At 39.5% G+C, this 19,186-nt stretch overlaps 1 protein-coding gene across 4 annotated transcripts in view; it reads left to right on the top strand.

Moving 5' to 3' along the window:
* Positions 1-18,984, top strand: part of NMRK1 (nicotinamide riboside kinase 1) — a 29,104-nt gene extending 10,120 nt beyond the window's left edge. The window contains exons 3-10 of one of the 4 annotated variants that reach the window (XM_025360028.1): positions 602-858; positions 1,608-1,698; positions 1,980-2,028; positions 9,558-9,705; positions 9,788-9,859; positions 10,483-10,589; positions 12,731-12,814; positions 17,999-18,984. In XM_025360028.1, the coding sequence (XP_025215813.1) occupies positions 818-858; positions 1,608-1,698; positions 1,980-2,028; positions 9,558-9,705; positions 9,788-9,859; positions 10,483-10,589; positions 12,731-12,814; positions 17,999-18,018 (612 nt within the window). In that variant the 5' untranslated portion in view covers positions 602-817 and the 3' untranslated portion in view covers positions 18,019-18,984. Of the gene's footprint in view, positions 1-572; positions 859-1,607; positions 1,699-1,979; positions 2,029-9,557; positions 9,706-9,787; positions 9,860-10,482; positions 10,590-12,730; positions 12,815-17,998 lie in introns of all 4 variants that reach the window. The other 3 variants (XM_025360029.1, XM_025360031.1, XM_025360030.1) reach the window with 3 other exon arrangements.
* Positions 18,985-19,186: the final 202 nt, after the last annotated feature.

Genomic DNA, 19,186 nt, shown 5'->3' with positions numbered 1-19,186 from the left:
TTCTACCTTGAGGTATAATGTAATAGTAGAGTTATATGCAGGCCATTTTGATGAATGGATGTTAGTTCATTTTCCCTTTTCTAGATTATAAGTATTTGTGGATTGATCTCATCTGGGATTAAGCAAAGTTTCTTACAAATAGATGTGTAGTCAGGAGTTTTTTTGTGCTGTGAACATTTGGTGGTATGGTGAAATCTTGACCTCAGAGTAATAGTTTTAAGTGTACAAAATAAAATACAGGAATACAAAGGAAATTGGTTATATTGAAATATAGTTATAAAATTATTTTTAAAAACAAATTTGTGATATTGTGATATATAATCTTCTATGTCAATATATTAAATAACAATACCCAGAGGTGGGTCTAAACAATGCCACAAATCAGAAGTAATAATGAACATTGATGATACTTCAAGATATCCACCCCAACTGCAACATAATATGAAAATATCTGTGATTTCTCTTGGTGAATGTCAGGGGTACTTATATCACTTATATTTATAATTAAAGGAGATGCTAAATTTCTGTTAGAATTCAGTGAAATTAAAGGTATAATTTTTTTCTCGTTCAAGTTCACAAATGCCCTGACTTATATTTACAGACATGAGTCCCAGGTTAAAACACTCTTTCAATAAACGACTGAGTAGGGAAGTGCCTCCCTCCCGTGTGGTCTCCTAGACGCTGGGAAACTAGATCTAAAGAGGAGTGACTCAGTGCCCCTTCTCCTGGACTTCACGGTCCGGCCAGAAGGGACAAATAACTGGCCTGATGGGATAAGCTACAGCGGACCTCCCAGCTGGCCCCCAGGTGGAGAGAGATGGGGAAAAGGAGGCACCACAGAGGAAATGTGACTTCATGGTAGGTGGGCTTATACTAAGCCACTCCTGTTTTTTCCACTGTGCCTTGAAGCAAAATCACAGTGACCATATGTAGTTTTATACACTTGCACTAAAACGTGCTACTCATATTCTCTGTGTTGCATATGAACCATGTGAATATTTTGACATAGGCAAAAAAACATTTCGCTTCCAACACAGTGTCTGTATTTTTAAGTGTTAGTGTTACTCAGTTCACTTACTCGGCAATTACCTTTCTCCTTCATCCTTCCCAGCTTATTTCTTATCGTTTAGTACATCAGATCTGCTGGTGCCTGTGGTTTAAGGCACTATCTATGAAAGAAATCTTTTTTTCTTAAATATCAAATATTGCTTTAAATATCCTCTTTAAAAATATTTTAAAGTGTTTAATGATTTTTTGGCCAGGCCCTGTGGCTCATGCCTGTAATCCCAGCACTTCGGGAGGCCCAGGCGGGTGGATCACCTGAGGTCAGGAGTTCCAGACCAGCCTGTCTAACATGGCGAAACCCCATCTCTACTAAAAATACAAAAATTATCCGGGTATGGTTGTGGCACCTGTAATCCCAGCTGCTCGGGAGGCTGAGGCAGGAGAATCACTTGAACCCAGGAATCAGAGGTTACAGTGAGCCAAGATCGCACCGATGCACTTCGGCCTTGGTGACACAGCGAGACCCCATCTCTCAAAAAAGAAAAAAAAGTGTTTAATGATTTTTAATGGTTTTTCCTTCTTGGTACTTTTCTTTGCTTCAGTGTGACAAATGGTGGGAAAACAACACTGGCTAAGAATTTGCAGAAACACCTCCCAAATTGCAGTGTCATATCTCAGGATGATTTTTTCAAGGTATCTATAAAACTTCTTAATTATTTATTTAATACAAAACGGTTTAACCACCAAGTTAATTGAATTACATCCAAGAAGTCTTTGGCGAGTGATGTACCGTTTGTATTGAAATTAGGCTCAGTGCAATGGTGCCACGTATCCACTAGATGGCACTGTCTATCAGTGCTGATCTTTAATTGCTCATCCAAAGCATTTATTAAAAACTTATCTCCTCTTTAGTCTATAATTGTATTATTTCTTTCCTACACACTATTTTGATGGGTACTTTATTATTTTTCCAGCCAGAGTCTGAGATAGAGACAGACAAAAATGGATTTTTGCAGTATGATGGTAAGTAGATTTGCTTGTCAAATATTGTATGCTTATGTTCATTTTCTTTTTCAAACCCAAAGAACTTCACTATGTTGAACTTGATGGTTCTGTGAAACAAAAATTAAAAAAAAGAGCTTTACTGTATCTGTGAAGGCAGTCTTAAAATGTGTTTAAATATATTGCTGTACTTTAAGCCTGCCTTTGTAGGTTTCTGATTTCTGTTCAACTATTTAAATAAGTGAAAACCTTTTTCCAGTTTTATATTTAAAACTGAAAACATTGGGGCCAGACTTGGAGGCTCACACCTGTAATGCCAGCACTTTGGAATGCCGAGGCAGGCAGATCACTTGAGCTCGGGAGTTTGAGACCAGCCTGGGCAACACAGGGAGATTCCATCTCTACCCCAAAAAATGCAAAAATTAGCCAGATGTGGTGGTGCATGCCTGTAGTCACAGCTACTTTGGAGGCTAAGGTGGGAGGATCACTTTGCCCAGGAGGCTGAGTCTGCAGTGAACCCAGGTCGCACCACTCTACTCCAGCCTGGGTGACAGAGTGAGACCCTGTCTCAAAAATATGTATATTTTTAAAACTGAAAACACGGGAATGATAGATTTTTCTTCTTTTTAATTGAGGTAAAATATGCCTATATAATTTACTATCTTTACCAATCTTAAGTGTACAGTTCATTGGTAATAAATATATTTTTTTTTCTCCCTTCATTCCCCTCACCTGCTTCCCCTTTCAGGCCTCTGGTAACCACCAGTCTACTCTCTATCTTCATGAAATCCACTTTTTTTAGCTCCCACATATGCATTAGGATATGTGATATTTGTCTTTCTGTGCCTGACTTACTTCATTTAACATAATGGCCTCCAGTTCCATCCATGTTGCTGCAAATGACGACTTCATTTTTTTTATGGCTGCATGATATTCCATTACATATACGCACCATACTTACTTTATCCCTTTCTTCATCGATGGGTACTTAGGTTCATTTCATATTCTGGCTATTTGTGAATAGTGCTGCAATAAACATGGCGGTGCAGATATTTCTTGGATAGATTGATTTCTTTTATTTTGGATATATACCTGGTAATAGAATTGCCGGATCATGCGGTAGTTCTATTTTTAATTTTTTGAGGAATCTCTGTACTCCTGCATAGTGACTGTACTAATTTACATTCCTCCCAATAGTGTATGAAGGTTCCCCTTTCTCCACGTGGAATCATAGGGTTTTCTTCTGAAGCAAGTTAAACTTGCTGTCCCTCTGCCTATTCCTGTTATGGAGATGTATAAGTAGCTATATTGGTCACCCTTAACCACCCCATGACAGAATTTTGCCTGGAGCAAACTATATTCTCTCATTCTTTCAGCTTTCCTTCCTGGTGGCCAAAGTACTAGACAGCTGTGGTTTGGTTTTGTTTTTTTCACTGTTCAGAAAGTTTTGTGAACATATTTTACATGGATTCTCCTCATTCCTTACTCCAAGCTAACAGTTTTGAGGCCAAAGGATTACAGTCTATCCTAAAACATTTTCTGTAGAGAATATCATGCTAATAGGCTGTTTAATATTTGGTGGTCTTATTAACCTTTACAATTAAAAAGATGATCATTGAGTACTTATACAAACTAGTAACAGAGGGAGCTCTCTTAAAAAGTCATAAAGTATGTTCTCTATTTTTAACTGATAATCTTTTAGGAAAAGTGTTATATGATCAGTTCTTACAGACACATAATAGTTTTATGAGAGGCAAAATTCTTGACTCACTCTCTGTTCCTGCAGCTTGAGTTGCAGCCAGGATCATTTTTTCTTTTTTTTTTTCTTCTCTTCCTCTCGTCCAGAGGTTAGTGAGAAAAATCATTGCAAAGGAAGGGTGAAAAACAGGGTAAAACAGTTTTCAACAATTGGAAAAGAATTACTATTTCTAATTTTTAATGAATTCTTACAAACTGGTAAGAAAAACTAATATCCCAGTAGGAAAAGGGCCTAAGGTTGTGAATAAGCTCTTCATAGAAGCAGTCAGTTATTGGATTGATAAATGTACGATAAAAGTCAACCTTAAAGAACTGTAAATTACTTTTTTTCCCACTTACCAAGTAAACGAAGATGTTTAAAGCAATGAGAATTATCCAGTGATAGCACGGGCTCAGTAAAACAAAGGCCCTAATATACTTTAGATGGAAGTATATAGATAAATTGGTACAGCCTTTCTAGAAAGGATGTTGAGCATGTGTCCCAAACTTAGCATGTTCATGCCATGACTTCAAGCATCTCACATCAGGAATCTATCTTAAGGAAAGATTTGAACATTTTAGGTAAATGCACAAATTTAAGGTAAATCAAAGTACTAGTCAAGTCTATCTAAGCACAAACAGGATAGTTTTAAAATGTGGAACCATCAAGTTTGTAGAGGAAATAATTATATTTTCAATGGAATATAGTTGATTAATATGAAAGAAATCAAAACAAAAATTAAAAATCAAAGGATGGCCGGGTACGGTGGCTCACACGTGTAAGCCCAGCTCTTTGGGAGGCCAAGGTGGGTAGATTACTTGGGTCCAAGGGGTTCAAGACCAGTCTGAGCAATGTGGCAAAACCGTGTCTCTACAAAAAATACAAAAATCAGCTGGGTGTGGTGGTATGCACCTGTGGTCCCAGCTACCGAGGAGAGGAGACCGAGGCAGGAGGATCACTTGAGCCTGGGAGGCAAAGGCTATAGTGAGCCGAGATATGCCACTGCACTCCAGCTTAGCTGACAGAGTGAGACTGTGTCAAAAAAAAAAAAAAAATTCAAAAGATGGTGGAAAAATAGAAAATAATAGTAAGATGATAGATTTAAGTCCAAATATACCAGTAGCCACATTAAGTGAAAGGAAGTAAAATACTCCAAAAATTGTCACACTGGTATTTTTTTTTTTCTAAGCCAACAGTAAGTTCCTTAAAAGAGAAAGGCTTAATAGTTGGGTGCGGTGGCTCACAACTGTAGTCCCAGCTACTCGGGTAGCCGAGGCGGGAGAATCACTTGAACCTGGGAGGCAGAGGTTGCAGTGAGCCAAGGTTGCGCCACTGCACTCCAGTCTGGGCAACAGAGCGAGACTCTGTCTCAAAAAAGAAAAAAACCGAAAGAAATGGACTTAAGCATAAGGACATAGAAATATAGGCAGTAAAAGGCTAGAAAAAGATCCATGATGGAAACACCTACCGAAAGAACTGTTATAACTCTAGCAACTGTACTAATACCAGACAAAGTAAACTTTAAGGCTGAGTTTTACTGAGATAGAGAGAAATGAGTTACTTCGACAGGAAAATAAAACAACCTAAAATTTTTATCTACCTAATAACATAACATTAAAATGCATTAAACACTGACAGAGCTAAGAGGAGAAAGAGACACAAATCCACAATTGGCGTGGGAGTTTTTTGTTTGTTGGTTGGTTGGTTTTTTATTGAGATGGAGTCTCACTCTGACACCCAGGCTGGAGTGCAGTGGTATGATCTTGGCTCACTGCAACCTCTGCTGCCCAGGTTCAAACAATTCTCATGCCCCAGCCTCCCAAGTAGCTGGGACTACAGCCATGAACCACCATGCCTGGCTAATTTTTTTTTTTTTTTTTTTTTTTTTAAATAGAGATGGGGTTTCCCCAGGTTGGCTAGGCTGGCTGGTCTTGAACTCCTGACCTCAGGTGATCTGCCCACCTCAGCCTCCCAAAGTGCTGGGATTACAGGTGTGAGCCACCACGCGCAGCTAATGAGGGGGATTTTAACACAACTTCCTTTGTGTATTAGTTTGCTAGGGCAACATAGCAAAGTACCACAGAATGCCTGAAACAACAGAAAATTATTGTCTCACAATTCGAGAGGCCAGAAGTCTAAGATCCAGGTGTCAGCAGGGTGGGCTCCCTCTGAGGCTGTGAGAGAGACTCTTTTCAGTGCCCCTCTCCTGGCTTCTGGTGTTTGCTGAAATCTCTGGCAGCCTTGGCTTCGGCTGCATCACCCCAGTCCCTGACTTCATCTCCACATGGTAGTGTCCCCATATGTGTGTCTGAATTTTCTCCTTCTGTAATCAGTCATATTGGATCAGGTGCCCACCCTACTCCAGTGTGACCTCACCTTAACTGATTGTATCTGTAATGACCATATTTCCAAATAAAGTCACATTCTGGAGAACTGGGCAGGAGGACTTTAACATAGGAGGACACATTCAGCTCGTAACAGCCACTAATGGGACTAGCAGACAAAAATTACCAATGATATAACAGATTTGAACAATACAATTAACTAACTTGACCAAAAACTGACATGTACAGAACATGCACCTAATAACAGCAGAATACATATTTTTTTTCTTGAGTACATGGAATATATTACCCCAAATAGTCCATATATGCAAGGGCATGGAGTAAGTCCTAATACACTTTATGGATTGAAGAAATATAAAGATACTCTGTAATCACTATGAAGGAAATTAAAAAGCAATAACCAAGTGTTTGAAAAGTAAGCATTACCCTTTTTTCTGATTTTCAAAAACTTTTGCTAATGGAAAATTTCAAACATATGCAGAGGTCAGCAGAAAAGTATAATGAACTCTCTCATGAGTTCACCATCCAGTTTTAATAAGATGAAATTTTGACCAATTATATTTCATCTATATTGTTTTCAAGCAAATCCCAAACATCATTGTATTTTATCTGAAGCAAAACACATATCTATTCCTTGGGTCAAAAGCTAAATCACAATGAAAATTAGAAAATATTTTTAATGAATGATCACAAAAATATATCAAAACTAGAAAGACTGCTGGTTCCAGCCAAGATGGATTAGTCCCATTGCTCACTGGTCCTCCCTCCTACAATGAAAAACCCTGGACATAATGCAACAAACAGACGAAGGAAGACTGAAGGGAAAAAAGAAAGCATGCTGGCTAGAGATCCCAGGAGGTGAGGAATGACATGGCTATGGGATCCCTGGGTTTTCTTTTTGCTTCCTACCTATACAGGAGAAGTATACAACATGGAACCATCCATGGGCACAGGCTAAAAAAGGAACAAGGAAAAGGGTGGCCTACCAGAACAGAAAACCTTTTTGATAATATCCACCCTACTCTAGCCAGACACAAAAGGCAAAACCGTCCTCCCTTCATGGTGTTAGCTGGGTGCGGAGCTGGACTTCCAGAAGATCCATCCAGCATTAGCAAGGCAGGGTGATGCTGGATCGTCACCTCCACATCACCCATGGGGGTTGGATCAGTGGAACCAAATGGGGAGCTGCACTTTCGCCTCCACCTGGCAGTACTCAGGTGGAAGGAGGCAGTGTGCAATGGAGCAGGTTGGCACTTCACCTTCCTTACTCAGGTGGTGTCAGCTCCTGTCAGCGGAACCCAGTGGAAAGATGAACTTCTGCCCACAGCTAGCAGCAATGAAACTTAACCGGCACTCTCCTTGACCCCCTCTTCCCACAATGGACCAACTTCCCCCGCAACACAGCATCAGCAGGGCCTAGCAGGAAGCAGAGCATCCGCCCCCACCTGAACCTGCAAGCTATACCGGAACAGGGTGACTGCCTGCAAAAGAGGATTAAATAGGATCTACAGCCTTATAACACAGGATCTAAAATGTCCTGGACACAACTGAGAATCACTTGTTATACCAAGAACCAAAAAAGTTTCAACTTGACCAAGAAAAATGAATCAATAGACACCAATACCGTGATGACACAGATGTTGAAATTATCTGGCAAAGAATTTAAAGCAGCGTTATTAAAAGGCTCTAAACATAGTATTGCAAACAGGCTTGAAACAAGTGAAAACCTAGAATGCCTCAGTAAAGAAATAGAAGATTTGAAAAAAGAACCAGATGGAAATTTTAGAATGGAAAAAATACATTAATCAAAATTTGAAAACTCACTGGATTGGCTCAGTAGCAAAGTAAGTACGACAGAGAAAATAATTAGTGAACTTAAAGACAGAACAATACAAATTATTCTCAACAGAGAGAGAATAGACTGAAAATAAATGAATAAAAATGTGGAACAATAATGAAAGATCTAATATTCATATCTTTGAAGTCTCAGGAGAAAGTGTGGGACTAAAAAAGTATTCGAAGAGGTAATGGTTTAAAAAACAAAAAAAACTGGCCGGGTGCGGTGGCTCAAGCCTGTAATCCCAGCACTTTGGGAGGCCGAGACGGGTGGATCACGAGGTCAGGAGATCGAGACCATCCTGGCTAACACGGTGAAACCCCGTGTCTACTAAAAACACAAAAAACTAGCCGGGCGAGGTGGCGGGCGCCTGTAGTCCCAGCTACTCGGGAGGCTGAGGCCGGAGAATGGTGTGAACCCGGGAGGCGGAGCTTGCAGTGGCCGGATCTCGGCTCACTGCAAGCCAGCCTGGGTGACAGAGCGAGACTCCGTCTCAAAAAAAAAAAAAAAAAAAAAAAAAAAAGGCGGGGGGGGGNGTGAGCCGAGATCCGGCCACTGCACTCCAGCCTGGGCAACAGAGCGAGACTCCGTCTCAAAAAAAAAAAAAAAAAAAAAAATTCTCAAATTTGGTTTAAGACATAAAACTTCAAGAATCTGAGCAATCCCCAGATTAACTAAGTCTGATAAAAAATATAGAGATGGAACAGATTACAAATTCCAAAAGCAAAAAAGGTAATATCACTGTAAACCCTACAGACATTAAAGAGATAAAAGGATATTATGAACACTCATTATACAAATAAGTTTGAAAAGTTAGGTGAAATTGACAATTTCCTAGAAAGACATCACTTACCAAAACTAACACCAGAACAAAGAAAAAAAAACCTTGATAGTCCTATGTCTATTAAATAAATTAATCCATCATTGAAAAACCTTCCGCTAAAAAACACTCTTAAGTGCTGTTGGCTCAATTAAGTAGTTCTGGAGTGGAGCTGAGAATTTGCCTTTCTGACAAGTTCCCAGGTGATGCTAATACTACTGGTTTAAGTACCATATTTTAAAAGCTATAGGCTACTTCTCTAAAATCATGATTAGCTCGAGAAGTATGTACATTTTAGAGTGTGACAATGACACATTTGTATTCTTTACAAATTGTCTGACTTTTAGTTATTTATCTAGAAGAGCTCTTTGCTGATTAAATATCTTAACTCTTTGCCAAGGACATTACAGATATTTCCCCCCATGAGTCATGTATCTTTCAAACTTATCTGTAGATATTTCATCTTCTAAAAATTTTAAATTTTTGTGTAGTCAGGAGAGAATCAAAGTTACAAGTAAAGCAAGGTTAGCCATGGGTTTCTGATTGTCAGAGCTGGTATTAGGGACGTAGGAGTTCACTGTACTTTACTTTTTTGTATGTTTGAAATTTTCCATAATAAAAACGTTTCACTCTGGTTTATCAGTATTAGAGTTTCAAAGTGTCATCTAAAATATTTGTTATTAGGAGTTTTGAAGGGAAATAAAATGGTGGTCTATACATTTACAGAATCCTGGATATATGCATCACAAAAAGTCACATCACAAAATGTTTTGCTATATTGATTGCATATTTTTGTGTGTTTGTTCGAAGTGCTTGAAGCTCTTAACATGGAAAAAATGATGTCAACCATTTCCTGCTGGATGGAAAGCGCAAGACGCTCTGTGGTATCGACAGACCGGGAAAGTGCTGAGGAAATTCCCATTTTAATCATCGAAGGTTTTCTTCTTTTTAATTATAAGTAAGCATCTCCACTCTAATATTGGCTCTGAGTGAATGGGGGGAAGAAAAACCCTTGTGAACTAAGTATGCTGTTATTTTAGGCCCCTCGACACTATATGGAATAGAAGCTATTTCCTGACTATTCCATATGAAGAATGTAAAAGGAGGAGGAGGTAAGTTGTGAAATCATCTTTGTGAGTTGTAATTCAAAACAAAAAATTTAGAAGAAAAATGAGGACAGCAACATTATTGAGCAATGTCAGTTTTCAGACACAGGAAGCCTTAACTCTTCTTTATAAAAGGAGCAAAACCTTTTTCCATAAATGGTCATCCACACAAAGTAATGCAAATTACTTTCTAAGAAAAGGGCCTTATATCAAGCTTTTGACTCATTTCTCCTAGATCCTCAAACAAAACAAGCCCATGGTGATTATGATTTTAATGTGAGTGAGCCTGTTCTGCCACAGCTACAGAGAACACCAATTAGTTGAAAGCTTAATCCAACATAGTGGTCTCTCCATCATTATTTACACTATTTGTCTCTTAATTCTCTTATAAAGCACTAGAAGGAAAAAGGATAATTAAGAATGATAGTCAGTGGATTACAAAATTAATTTTAGGATCAGAGAACTAAATCCACGTTACTACTGTCTTTCTAACTGCCACTGAGTTAAAACATGTAGCACACTGTTTAGATTCAGCCTCTGAGTGATTTCTCCATTATCCTGACCATTCATATTTTACTTTATCAATTGTGTGTTTCTGTCAACATAAAGTTTCCTACGTGTTTTGATAGTACCAGGATCTATGAGCCTCCAGACTCTCCGGGATACTTTGATGGCCATGTGTGGCCCATGTATCTAAAGCACAGACAAGAAATGCAAGACATCACATGGGAAGTTGGTAAGTGCCTTTTCTCCCTCTGTTCAAAAAGTCCCCCTTTTACTTGTCATTTGCCTCAAAGTATAGAAAAGAAAGGACTCATAGAAAAGTATAAAGGGACACTTAAGCAAGAACCCTCTGGGCTTCTCCTCTTCCATAGCTGGTTCTCCTGGTTTCTGTTTCTCTCTGTGGCTCTCATCAGCCTCTGGATGGTTATTCATTCCACCAGTATCGAATGAATGCCTTCTGCTGCTACCCTGGAGATGTTAAGGGGAATAAGGCAGACCCAGCCCCTGCTGTCATGCAGGTGACATTCTATCATGGAAACAGGTGCTAGAGACACCAGCCTGTCCTTTCCAGCTGCTGTAAGTTCTGTGACACCAAGCTCTAGGGGACTGCCGAGATCCCAGTAGTCAGGGAAGGCTTCCTTGAGGAAGTCACATTTAACCAACCTTTGATGAGTTTAACTGAACAAAGGAGATGGATTGGGGAATAGAAGATCAACCCAGAAAGTGGGTATGGCACACGAAAGGACCAGATGACAGGACGGAATGAGAAGCCCCTGAAAGAAAGCTGGTGTGGAGAAAACTTTCTGGTAAAGAAAACCAAGGAAGCAGATTGATGCTGGTGATACAGGCAGGGTCGAGACCCTATAAGGCCAATAGTCTACGTAAGGACTTTGATCATTATTCTCAGAGAAGTGGGAAGCTCTCTAGAGAGAAGTTTTAAACAAGGACATGATTGATACAAATTCTTTTTAGTTAAGACCCCTCTGGCTGTGTGGAGAATGGAGGAGGATAGATTTATAGGGTGTGATGTTAGACGCCTGCACTCAGTAGAAATGGGTGATAGAACAGCTATGGAGGGGGCGGGAAGATGACAGATGCCTCAGCAACTGATGGATGTTAGAAAAAAGTGAAGGCATTGCAGACCTGTAAGGGAGGAATGCATGTCTGTTTTGCATATAATAAGGTTGAGGTGCCTGGGAGACATACATAGCAATTTGGAGGTAAGCATCCGGATCTGTGGGCTTAAGCTAAGAACAGATCACTGGAATAGGGCACTCAATGCAGAGAAGATGGCAGAAGGCTGTTCTATAAGGCAAAGAAGTTAGAACTGATATATGCTTTTCACAATAAAGGGGACTTGTCCGTGTTGTGAGAAGTCTGTTGGCCTCCAGGATAGGTAGCTATGTCAGAGCCGTGTGGAATGCATACGGAGTGTATCCCCAGGGCCGGTGCTGAGATTCTAGCTGCACCATGTCCACCTTGGACCATTGGTTGCAAGAACATCCTCTTGCTTCCCTTCTCTCCCTTTTACCTAAAATGCAAATCTAATCAGGCTCTTGCCCTGCTTGAATACCTTGAGACGTCTCCAGATCTTTGAGATACAATCCAAACAGCCAGACATCAAGGCCTCTAATGACTGAGGTACTGAGGTACAGTCTTGCTCTAGAATCTCATCTCATGTCGTTCCCAGAGCTTCCCCCTATTCTAGCCATTCCAAATGGTGCATCATTGCTCTTGCCTCTCCCTGCTATTTTCTGACCAGAAGGCCCTTTCCTTCCTTTAACCTAGACAACATCTACTTTTTCTCCAAAGCTGCTTATGCCAGTTTTATTAAAAATACATCTTTTCTCTGATAGCTGAAAACACATACACACACACACACGCACACACACATACATACATATTTTCTGAGCCTGGTGAATTCTGAGTTAGTACATATTTTGCAGATCCCAGACCGCTGCATGGTTTAAGAAGCTTCCCAGGTGATCCTCATGTCTAAGTATGTTGAAGAATTACTCCTTAAGTGACCCTTTTGGGTGAACACCTTCAGTGCATCAAAAGTGCCATATGCAGAACACCACTTACTTTCTTCTGTTTCATTCCTCTTTTCTTCTTTCTTTCTCTTCTCTTTTAATTAAATAATTTTCACATAAGCCAGTGTGGATTTATCTGTAACAATCCAGCATTTTTAACCTATTATACCTGGCTAGTATCTATTTCTTTCTTCAATCACTATTAATTTTCTTTTAAGTTATGGTCCTGGGTGCCTTGGTTAAACCTATTGGCATTTACAAGAGACGTTGGGTGCCAAAGTAAACATTGTATATTAATAAGCCTGTTAGCATTTGAACCGCTCTCTTTTCCCCTTCGTAGTGTACCTAGATGGAACAAAATCTGAAGAGGACCTCTTTTTGCAAGTATATGAAGATCTAATACAAGAACTAGCAAAGCAAAAGTGTAAGTATTGTGCTAACAAAGTGGAAGGTAGAGGAGAAACAGCCAGAAAAATAGTTCATTACATATGAAAGGATGGAATACCATAATGCTAATGTAGGAGTGATTGTGCTCATCCATTCTTTGCTTTGAGGATAATTCAGAATCAGAAATTCTGGGGGGAAGTTTTCGAGCCTCAATTAGTTTGTCTGTCTGTTTTTAGGGGTGAAACCATGTACCCTTTGTTACATCTCTTAATGCTATTTATGTGATTTACTTTAAAATGTTTAGTAGATGGTTGTACCAAATGGGACTGGAAGTATCCTTTGGGCAGAGTATAATTAAAATGCTGATGATTTTGTTTTAGTATGTCCAGAGCTCCCCGTTTCTTTTATTCCCTTAAAGATTTCCATAAAATTTCTACTTTCCAAATACCTCAAAGATAAACAAAAGATTTTAAAAAGTATTATGAAGTGTTTATTTAAGGTTTTCATATTGGACAGCACTTTCTGCAAGTGCCAGAGATTTGCCTAAATATGGCTTCAGCAGAAAGACAGTACAGGGGTAATGGTGGCTTCAGACCCAGCTGGATTAACCCGTTTATGCCTAGTGTTCCACTGTTGGAACTATAAGCTAGTAGGAGTTATTTATATCCTAATGCTCAAGGTCATCACCAAGGTCTGGTTTTTCACACAAAAAAATTTGCAACCTCCAACATTAATGGGTTAAGGAACTCAAATAAGGTCCTCAGGACTCTGCTTCTATTCTACTTTCTATTTAGGGTTTATTTTGAAGTCAGGCTCTCCACTGACCTGATGTCTGTTGACAACAACATCCTTCTAGGTCCATCAGTCCCAGTGTGAAAAGATACCTTTTTCAAGATTTGACCACGAGTTGATAAATGTTGGAGCTGGGTATTGAGTACAAGGAGGTTCATATTTATTCTCACTTCTTCTGCATAAATTTGAAATTCTTTATCTTAAATCATTTTCTAAAAAGCAGTGTTCTGTTGTAGCCCAGATGATTGGTCCTGCTGGATCACATGACTTGCCAAAGCAATCATTATGGCCAGAGAGATGGCATACTTTGATTGGCGAGGTCTGGATCACGTAACCCATCTTGTAATTGAACACCCCACCTAAGACCTTCTGATTTTAAAAATTTCCCTGGCCAGGTGCAATGGCTCATGTTTGTAATCCCAGCACTTTGGGAGGCTAAATTGGGAGGATTGCTTGAGGCCAGGAGTTCAAGACCAGCCTGAGCAACATAGTGAGAGAGACTCTGTTTCTACAAAAATTAAAATTTTTTAAAAATTAGCTGCCAGGCATGGTGGCTCACACCTGTAATCCCAGCACTTTGGGAGGCCGAGGCAGGTGGATCACAAAGTCCGGAGATCAAGACCATCCTGGCCAACATGGTGAAACCCCATCTCTACTAAAATACAAGAAATTAGCCGGATGTGGTAGTGTGCACCTGTAGTCCCAGCTACTCAGGAGACTGAGGCAGGGGAATCTCTTGAACTCAGGGGGCAGAGGTTGCAGTGAGCCGAGACTGCGCCACTGCACTCCAGCCTGGTGACAGAGTGAGACTCTGTCTCAAAAAAAACAAAACAACAACGACAAAAAAACTAGCAGGGCATAGTAGCACACGCCTATAATCTCAGCTACTCAGGAAATTGAGGTGGGAGGATTGCTTGAGCCCAGGAGGTCAAGGCTGCAGTGAGCCATGATTGTGCCATTGCACTCCAGCCTGGGAGACAGACAGCCCTATCTCTGAAAATTAAAAACTTAAAAATTTCCCAAAGAGAAAGCAGGGCAGGAGGTAGAAACCAGAAGAAGAAGGTCGAAAAAACACGCTGGAAGGACAGAACTGTAGATCTAGCTATTGTTATATTTGAACTATTTGAATTAAAAGAATTTCCATGGCTAACACCGGCAAAATGCAATCATCAACTGGCTCAGAGAAGACAGTATGACTCACTCCAGCAGTGAAGAACATTATGTGTTTTTTTGGTGAGAGGCAACTGCCCTAATCCAAATGTTGTCCTTCCTCAATAAGAGACTGAACCCAACTAGGCAGCTCATTGATCCTAAATATTGTTGATTTCAGGATCAGCCCATCATATAGGCATGAACCCATTTGAAGGAATTTCAGGACCATTTTAAATTTTCTTCTTGCAAGTAGAATTTAGAATCTTTGCCAGATATGCCCGCCCACTCCTGCCGTCTGTTACTTTGATGAAAGTCAGGCCTCCCATAATGAATCTCAGAGCACCAACGTGAGTGGATATAGAGGGTGTGGGGTGAAGGGAAGGGCTCAGCCTTCATAAATGATAGCACATGAGCCAGAGCCACTTCTCTGAGAGTTACTGGCCCCCCTTTCTGTCCCTAATGAGGCACTTCCAGAAGTGTTTCAGCTGTTGGACACCTGTAGCTCTTTGTCTTCTCAGCGATGGCCAGTGCTTGGGTCCAACTTTCCTTTATGACTAAGTCATACACTGGAGTTTGGCCTCATGACCTACCTACTGATAAAGATGAAAGTAGCCTTGGTCATGTAGCTCAGGTAAATTGCAACCAGTTCCATTCCAAATTGAGCCTTCACCATCTGTTCCAAGGCCCAAATACAGCTGGCATGTTTTGACAGGTGCTGCTAGCCCACAAGAAAGTGCATTTCCCAATGTTGTGATGCCCCTCCTCTTTCCTTCCCTACATCCTAGAGGCAGGCAGGAAAGTATTTAGCTATGCCATTTGAGGCTTCTAGATATTAGATAAAGTTAAAAAAAAAAAAAAAAAACTTAAAAGAGGGATAAAAACAGAAATCCATCAGCTTTTCTTACCTCTAACATTTGTGCTGTTTTTTCTCAGTTACATAAATAAGTTACTGTTTTATTTCTAGTAACCTATTACCTTTCCTGGTGCTTCCATCCACAGTAACCTGGCAAAGCTGTCCTGAAGGTACCCTCAGCGTAGCCTGGTTTAACCCTGAGTATGACACACACTGAGCCAGCTAGGGAGACCTTTCCTGTTTCCAATGACTAATCTTCAGGGTTTTTTTTTTTTTCTCACATCTCATAAACTTGCTTAGCTAATTTTTCAGTCTTCAGTACATAAAATCATAATTATGATAAAGTCATAATAATGAAGGGGAAACAAGAAAGACTGAGTTTAACTGTTAATGAAACAATAAATTATTCAGCAGAGTAAGGGAATGGAGTTATACATTTAATTTAATCCTTATTTAAATCCAAAGCGTGAGGCAAAATTTAATCATTTCCTTATTCTTACTAAAACAAAGTAGTCTAGCCACCAGGAACATTCAAACTCCCTTTAAAAACATTTATTTTCACCTCATTATAAAAGCATATTATTTTTAAAGGTTTTTTATTTTATTTATTTATTTATTTATTTTTATTTTTTTGATATGGAGTCTTTTTTCCATCTTTTTTTTTTTTTTTTTTTTTGAGACAGAGTCTCATTCTGTCACCCAGGCTGGAGTGCAGTGGCGCTATCTCGGCTCACTGCAACCTCCGCCTCCTGGGTTCATCTCATTTTCCTGCCTCAGCCTCCTGAGTAGCTGGGACCACAGGGGCCCTCCACTACGCCTGGCTAATTTTTTATTTTTTTTTAGTAGAGATGGGGTTTCACCATGTTAGCCAGGATGGTCTTGATCTCCTGACCTCATGATCTGCCCGCCTCAGCCTCCCAAAGTGCTGGGATTACAGGCATGAGCCACCGCGCCCGGCTGATATGGAATCTTGTTCTGTCGCCCAGGCTGGAGTGCAGTGGCGTGATCTTAGCTCACTGCAGCCTCCACCTTCTGGGTTCAGGCGAATCTCCTACCTCAGCCTCCCGAGTAGCTAGGATTACACGTATGCACCACCACGCCCTGCTAATTTTCGTATTTTTGTCAAGACGTGGTTTCATATGTTGGCTAGGCTGGTCTTGAACTCCTGACCTCAGGTAATCTGCCTGCCTTGGCCTCCCATAGTGCTGGGATTACAGGCATGAGCCACCACACCCTGCCTTGTTAAATGTTTATTATAAAGCAAAAGGGAGCAAGTAATTACCTGTGTTCTCTCCAGTCATTGGTGTTAACATTTTAATGAGTACATATCCAGTCTTTTTACTGTTCACATTAATCTCTCCTTTACAAGACTGCAAGGGCAGTGTAGTTAATCAGCCATGCTTATCTCTGTTTTTAAATTAGTATTTAATTTTTATGCAGCTTTATAGAGTTCATTATATAATGAAACTAAGTAGCTCTTCCAGTTAAAAACAAAAATCAAGGCTGAGTTCTGTTTTGTACACGGAAGAGAAATATAAGACTTGACATTGACCTTTTAGTAGAGAAGAAAGATGTCACATGTCTAGTTTCAAATCAAAGGAATAAGAAGTTGCAAAATAAAATTTAATTATCAGATGTTTGCATTGTTCTCATTAAATTTAAAGTATGATCTCATTATAAAATTATAGTATAATTATCTAGGACAGCAGTCCAAATTAGCATAAGATCACTTAACCATTTCCCAATTGTTGTCTATTTACTGTTGTTACAGGTGTTTCACATGGATAAATCACATGCTATAACAAAATATCTACATGTATTCTATGTTGGTTTTCTTCTTTTTGAATGATATCCCTGGAGTAAATTCCCAGAAGTGTCACTTGTGTAGTCAAAGGATGTAATCATTTTTACATTTCACATATTTCAAAAATGAAATACTACACTAAAAAATGTGTGCTCTCCAATATGAGCTGTGTAATAAGAATGTGGTAGGTTTATCATTGAATTTCTATGCCAAATCAAGTATTCCATGGGCTTCCTTCGTTTAAGAAAAGGGATTAAAGGTAATAATACTTTCCCCACATCAAGGGTAACACTCCAAAACAAGGATTATACTGCAGACAGCTACCCTTTGTGGTTTTATTCTAGTCTTCAAACTATTTCATTCCCTGAAGTCAAGGATTACTATACCAATTACAAGTGATTTTGGATATCTATCTGATATTTTCAGGCATGCTTCAAATTTAATGCAGGGATTAAAAGAATGGGACTTGGACTCAATTTAGTTCTTTACAGGAAACCAGCATTTTTGGCTCCAGAATCCCCGTAATTTAAACATCCTTAGATTTACTGTTGTTGATGTAAAGATTTAATAAAATGAGAATTGGAATTCTCCATTAATTTCTTTTTATGTTTATTCCCAAGGTTTGCAAGTAACAGCATAAAGACGGAATGCAGCAAATCCTTCCTGAAGTGAATTAGGAAACTCAAAGGAGTAATTTAAGAACCTTAACCAAGATACAAGGTGTACTGTGGTACAATGACAGCCATTGTTTCATATGTTTGATTTTTATTGCACATGGTTTTCCCAACATGTGGAACAGTAAATATCCATGCCAATGGACAGGACTCTAGCTTAGCAAGTTGCTCCCTCTCCAGGAAGCACATAGATATAGCAGAGCTCACAGTGAGTCAGAGAGTCTCCACTTTTTGAACAAAGCTCTAAAATGATGATTGTCAAACTTTTCTAACTGGAACTCAGAGTAAGAAATAAAGATTACATCACAATCCAATATATGTAGAATTCATTGTATGTGTATTTGTGTGTCTGTAGGTGTGTATATGTGTGTGTGATACATACATACATCAAGTATCATAGGACATTGACCTTATATATTCTGCACTGTGATGTTTTTCCATCTTTAATTTCAAAAAATATATTGATCACAACCACAATTTGGAAAATGTTGCTCCATACCATCCCATACCACACTCACCACCTGCAAATAATAGCATTACTAGGAGCTGCAGTCACAATGAATAAATCAACAATTTGCTACAAGATCTAGGATTATTTATGTATTTTGGTAGGGGTGTGTGTGTGTGTGTGTGTGTGTGTGTGTTTGCATGTATCTAATACCATTGTATCTCATTGTTGAGACTTTGTTACAAATAGGGTTTCTGGGTCTTTTCCCCCCACTCCTGGTTCATTTTGTTTTTGTCAAACCAGTGGTCTAAAATCACAGAAATAAGCAGTTACTTCAATCATGTGGAATCCAGGGGACGTATCTTTGGAAAGCACAGGAAGGAGGTCTGAACTGTGTGATCTCTTGAGGCTGCTTTCAATGCTGGAATTTAAATTATGTACTGGACAATCTTTTGCTTATTCATAACAAAAAGATTACAGACAACCATCTCAATTTTCTTTTTTTTATACTTTAAGCTCTAGGGTACATGTACACCATGTGCAGGTTTGATACATAGGTATACATGTGCCATGTTGGTTTGCTGCACCCATCAACGCGTCATTTACATTAGGTATTTCTCCTAATGCTACCCCTCCCCCTGCCCCCAACCCCTGACAGAGCCCAGTGTGTGATGTTCCCAGCCCTG

This window comes from Theropithecus gelada, chromosome 15 (genome assembly GCF_003255815.1).
Source record: "Theropithecus gelada isolate Dixy chromosome 15, Tgel_1.0, whole genome shotgun sequence".
Lineage (NCBI taxonomy): Eukaryota > Metazoa > Chordata > Mammalia > Primates > Cercopithecidae > Theropithecus > Theropithecus gelada.
The sequence above is the reverse complement of the archived record's forward strand: the minus strand, read 5'-3'. Positions and strand labels throughout refer to the sequence as shown.